The sequence below is a fragment of the Lactuca sativa genome, chromosome 2 (assembly GCF_002870075.4).
Source record: "Lactuca sativa cultivar Salinas chromosome 2, Lsat_Salinas_v11, whole genome shotgun sequence".
Classification (NCBI taxonomy): domain Eukaryota; kingdom Viridiplantae; phylum Streptophyta; class Magnoliopsida; order Asterales; family Asteraceae; genus Lactuca; species Lactuca sativa.
The window spans coordinates 28,624,215-28,629,756 of NC_056624.2; the positions used below are offsets into that span (position 1 = coordinate 28,624,215).

A 5,542-nucleotide genomic window follows, 5' to 3' on the forward strand; every position below is an offset into this window, starting at 1 on the left:
ATGGAGCCACCGACGATGCTTCCTTTGCGAATGTTGTTGTCGATGGAGCTAATCTTGAGGATGAAAGATTTGTTGAATGTTGCTGTCGATGGCGGCCATATAATAGATTTAGTATTTTAGGGTTTTTTTTTTTTAATTTATATGTTGGTTTAGGGTTTTAAAAATATTGGGTTGGGTTTAAAAAATTGGGATTTTTTAAAAACAAAAATTGGTTTTTTTCTTAAAAAAAATAATTCTTTTTATATAAAATTTATTTTAATAACCCGCATTAAAATTTTATAAAATATCTATTTTTAGTTGCTTTTAATTTTTTATATTTTTTCAATATTTTAATTATTTATCTGATGTGTTTTTTTTAGAGATGTTTAAGTTTTTAGGAATCAACTTGTCGGCTAGAGATAAAGATTTTTCTACAAAAACTTCGGCATTTTCCACATATAATTATATCAATTATGATGCTTTCAGATACACCATATATACTAACTCAATTGAAATTTGATTGCAGAAGTTCAAGTCTCGTGAGGAATTATTAGAGTGGACACAAAACACCGCACGTTCTTTAGGATATGTCATTGTTACTAGAAGATCAAAGGCATATGGGAACGGCTTCGTGCATACAGTCATACTTATATGTGATCGTGGTAGAGAGTATAAACCTAAAGAGTATACAAGTAGAGCATCTGGAAGCAAAAAGACTAATTGTCAATTTCAATTGGAAGGAAAGTATTCAAAAGAACATGATAAATGGACGCTACGGGTAATATGTGATGAACATAATCATCCACCGGCACAACATATGGAAGGTCATCCATTTGCAAGACGGTTATCAGTCGATGAGACTCGTTTGGTGGCTAATTTAACAAGAAAGAACGTGGCGCCACGTGACATCCTGTCAGCATTGAAGGTTCAAAACGAAAACAATGTGTCGACAATTAAAACAATATACAATGCACAACAAAAGATTCGGATGCACGAGCAAGCAGGAAGAACTCCAATGCAGGTTCTTATGTCCCTTTTACACACCAATGATTATGTTTATGAGTTTACTACATGCGATTCAAATGAGTTAGAAAATTTACTACAGCCCGATTACTTTGTAGATGGCATATTGAACAAAACATTTTGAAGCATTGCAATAAAAGTATCACGTTGGAAGATGATCGACGCTCTTTTAGATCATTATGGAACTTACTAATTGATTCTCCAACATTGATGGATTACACGAAAAACTACATGCGACTTCAATCAATGTTGATAAAATATCCACGTAAGCTTGTTTTTTAGCTATATTTCTAAATCATAACCTTTATATTATTATTTATTTACGTATTTGTTAACTATATTTCTAAATCACAACATTCAGGTGTTTTGAAATACATAGAAGATACTTGGTTGAACAACTACAAAGAAATGTTTGTATCTGTTTGGATTGATCAACATCTTAATTTTGGAAACAACACAACCAATAGATTCGAGAGTGCACATGCCAATTTAAAGAGATTTTTGGACTCTGCAAGTTCTAATCTCGATAGATTTGTGCAACGAATTAATGAAATTGTGCAATCACAACTCACTTCAATCAATGAAAGCTTTGAGAAAAGCTTAATTTTCCGATATAAGCATCATAATTTGTACTGCTTCGGGTTACTAAGAGGTTCTGTTTCAAACGAAGCTCTTGATATAATAGTAGGAGAGCTCCAAAGGTTAAATGTGTCAAAGTTAGACTCCTCAAATTGTGGTTGCAAACTCCGTACCAGTTGTGGGTTACCATGTGCTTGCATGCTTTCTGTTTACTTAAGCTCAGGTTAGTATGTTCAATTACAACATATATAAATTTTTAAATATTACAAAAATATTTATTTTGTATTTTAATACAGGTGAAGAAATACCCTTGGATTTAATAGATATCTTTTGGAGAAAGCTTAGTATTTCTGATACGAAGCCTGAAAAAAAAAGGCAATATTTGTTGCGACGATGAAGTTGAAAAGTATAAAGAAAATTTCAACAAGCAGACAGAAGCAGGAAAAAAAAATTATTTGAAAAAACTAAAAGAGATATACGATCCGCGCACAATTGATGTTGGAGAACCTACAGTTCAAAATAAGACCCGCGGACGGCCGAGTATGAAGAAACAACATAAAAAGAATGTCAACCCTCCAAATCAAGCTCCTCCTAGATGCAATGACTCTACCACATCAGAGTTCATTGGGTTGGATTTAAATAAAGAACTTGAAAGGCATAATTATTCGTACGCCATTGACTTAAATGAAGAACCACGAATGCATGATCCATTCCCAATGAAGAGTATTCCTGATGTATTTCATGATTACATCGACAAGATACAAGATGTACTCGGTGATGGAAACAGTGGGTTTCGAGCGGTAGCTGTTAGTCTAGGGCACAGTGAAGACCAATGGCTATACATTAGGCAACAATTGCTTGAAGAGTTAGAAAGTCAATTTTATGCATACCAAGAAGTTTTTACTGATGGGTTCAATGAGGTATACGAGTCTTTGTGTTGGTTCGAGTCACCTGCATATTTGTGACATTGGATGATTATGCCTTTGACTGGTTACTTGATTGCCAACAAGTTTGGTGTGATTGTTCATTGTCTAAGCCATGAACAATCTACAACATGCTTCCCTCTTTGGAGAGGTCCTGAAGAGTTTCAATCTCACCAAAACATTACAGTGGTACTTGTAGGAAGACATTATATTTCGGTGTCTTTAAAAGGAAATTACCCAATGCCTCCAACCACAACATATTGGAATGCTCATAAAAGCTCGTCTGCATCTTTCTGGCAAACTATGTATTGGTCGCGTTTCGAATTATACAATCAACATAGGTCTCGTAGTTCTGAAATACCTTGGATACATATCACGGATTAAGTATGAATGTAATTGAACTCTTTTGATATGTATTGCTTTCAAAATTTTGTTTTATTATTAGTATGTCATATTTGTAGTCTTTTGTTATAATATTTTTAAATAAAACAATTTTAATAAATTACATACAAATAACCTAAAAAATATATAAAAAAAATTATATTTAGCCTATTTTATTTTGCAAGTTTAATAACCTAAAAATATATATAAAAAATTATATTTTACCTATTTTATTTTGCAAGTTTAAAAAAAATATAAAAAATTATATTTAACTATTTTATTTTGCAAGTTTAAAAAAATATATAAAAAAATTATATTTAACATATTTTATTTTGCAAGTTTAAAAAAGATTATTAAAATACTTTGACTTAATAATTATACATAAAAGACATAAAATTATTATGTAATGATGATTATTAAAAGGTAATGATTAGTATAATGATTTGTTTATTTAAGAAAAAAAAAGTAAGGTAATGATTAGAAGGGTCCTTTAAGACTAATAAATGGTCTAATTAGATGGGCCCTATCTGAATTTGAACAAATGACTATTTTACCTTTTTGTTTAAAAATGATAAACTACAATTTCTTTAAAAATTGTAATAAAATATGAATACATAGAATTATCCAAGCTCAAAGAAGTACATCGTCATATTAAATAGTTTTTATATTAAAAATAAATAAAAAATAATATTAAAAATATACATCATCACAACTCGCAATGGATAAATGTTTTAGCTTATGGTAAAAGAAATTACTAAAATAAATATTTTAGTCTAATAAAACAAATACTATTAAACTACTTTGAGGTAACTTTTTTTTATATATATAATTTAATGTGATAATAACTATTAAATACCGTTAAATGGATAGTATCATGCTCTTAAAATTATAAACACTCAGGCCTTATTTTTTTTCTTGGTTAAGTCGAGAATTTATAAAGTGTATTGAATTTCTAAAGTTATATGAAGTGATAAAGTATTTTTGATAGAGTTGTCACGGTGTGGGGAATCATTGCTACAACATGACTATGCATTTCTGGTCACGGGTTCCTTTTGACCTGCCACGGCGTAGCCGCCACTAATGTCTTAAACCCTAATTTTTTGGGTTTTGCAACATATTTAAAGGAATGAGGAAGCTAGTGTTTGCTTATCCTTAGGCTTCACCACCCTCCTTAGCCATGAAGAAACCCTATTTAATGCCCGAATCTTGAGGTGATTTATACTTTCAATTTTTGGCATTTCAGGATTGCCACGACGTGATGGAGGCACCACCACAACTTGGAGAGGAAAGTTGGAACTCATGTTTCACTTAAGCCGCCACAGAGTGGCAGTATTTAGCCACGGTATGGCAGCTGGCGTGTGGAAAACCCAAATTTTCCGGTTTTGCTCCATATTTAAAGGAATGAGGAGGCTATGATTTGCTCACCCTCAACCTCGTCAAGATTTGAAGAAACCCTAATATCTTTCCTCCATTGTTAAAGCCATTTTTAGTGTTCTTGGAAGTTCTTGAATGAAGAAAGAAGAAGAAGTGAGCTAAGATTCAAAGAACAAGTCTCTATTCTTCACCTTAGCACTCTTTTGGAACTTTGTTTTGTGTAACATTGGTATTTCTAGTAGCGAGAGCAGTCGTAGTTGAGTAGTGACCGAGATGTGAGTCTTCTCACTATGCTTATGGGTTGAAGACACCAATGCCAATTGTTACACCCTTACCCAGAACAACGGAAACGTCCGGGGGGTGGGGGGGGGGGTGGGTGACTTCATCTTGTAATATTATCACAGTATATATAAATGAATCATAGACAACATCATCACCATACATTCAATAATACACTATACAAGGTTTACATCATTGTATTTGTTTCACAAAAATTACATGCCAAAATATTAAATGTATTATGGAAGCACAAAAAAAAATACGACATGAGTCCACATGTTCTTGATGATCGACCTGCTTAACGAGTCCCTGTGAATACAAGTTATTTTGAAAACGTCAACATATATAATGTTCGTTAGTTCATAAGCATGTTTGTATGAAAACTTTGTATCATTTTGTAAACACTAGAAAATCTGATATTTTCTATAAAAATGGTTTGTAAGTTTTGTTTCAAATCTTCTAGTAGAGCATGCGTGTTCTTGTTTGATAATGTATGAAGAGAGTTTCCATAAAATACTATATTTTCTGAATATAAAAGAAGATGTGGTCTTAACCCCAAGACCCGAGCAATAAAAATGTATAGTACGTACTTTGTATCACGAAAGAGTATATGTCTTCCGTAAATTTATTTGTTTGGTATTCTCTTTGTGAGTCGCTATTACCATGCTTGATATGACTGTATGCATGTCATGACGTCTTCAGGCGTCGTGATAGGTAAGACATTTGTCACCCTAGACTGACCCGTCTAGCTGTAGCGAATAGCTCAGGTGTGGGGGTGTCAATCCCATACAGATCTACACACAAATTCTCGCTCTCCCTCCAGGAGACTCTGGTTATAACTATAGGACTTATGATGTACACTAGGTAGGTACGAATGAATGCGTGTCTCACAAGAGTCTTAACTAAATCTACGCGAATAGTGCGTCACGTTGTTTAACGCTTTAAGTAATGTTTCAAGTATGTATTTTTTTTATTACAAAACATTGGTGATGGAAAATACCATT

General features: G+C 32.6%; 1 protein-coding gene across 1 annotated transcript; it reads left to right on the forward strand.

Moving 5' to 3' along the window:
• LOC122196574 (uncharacterized) lies at nucleotides 1-1,978 on the forward strand. Its single transcript, XM_052768799.1, has 7 exons — nucleotides 1-111; nucleotides 154-211; nucleotides 360-424; nucleotides 506-1,000; nucleotides 1,129-1,267; nucleotides 1,364-1,804; nucleotides 1,878-1,978. Exons 1-7 carry the CDS (start codon nucleotides 1-3, stop codon nucleotides 1,976-1,978), a joined length of 1,410 nt encoding a protein of 469 aa, XP_052624759.1.
• The last annotated feature ends 3,564 nt before the right edge of the window (nucleotides 1,979-5,542 follow it).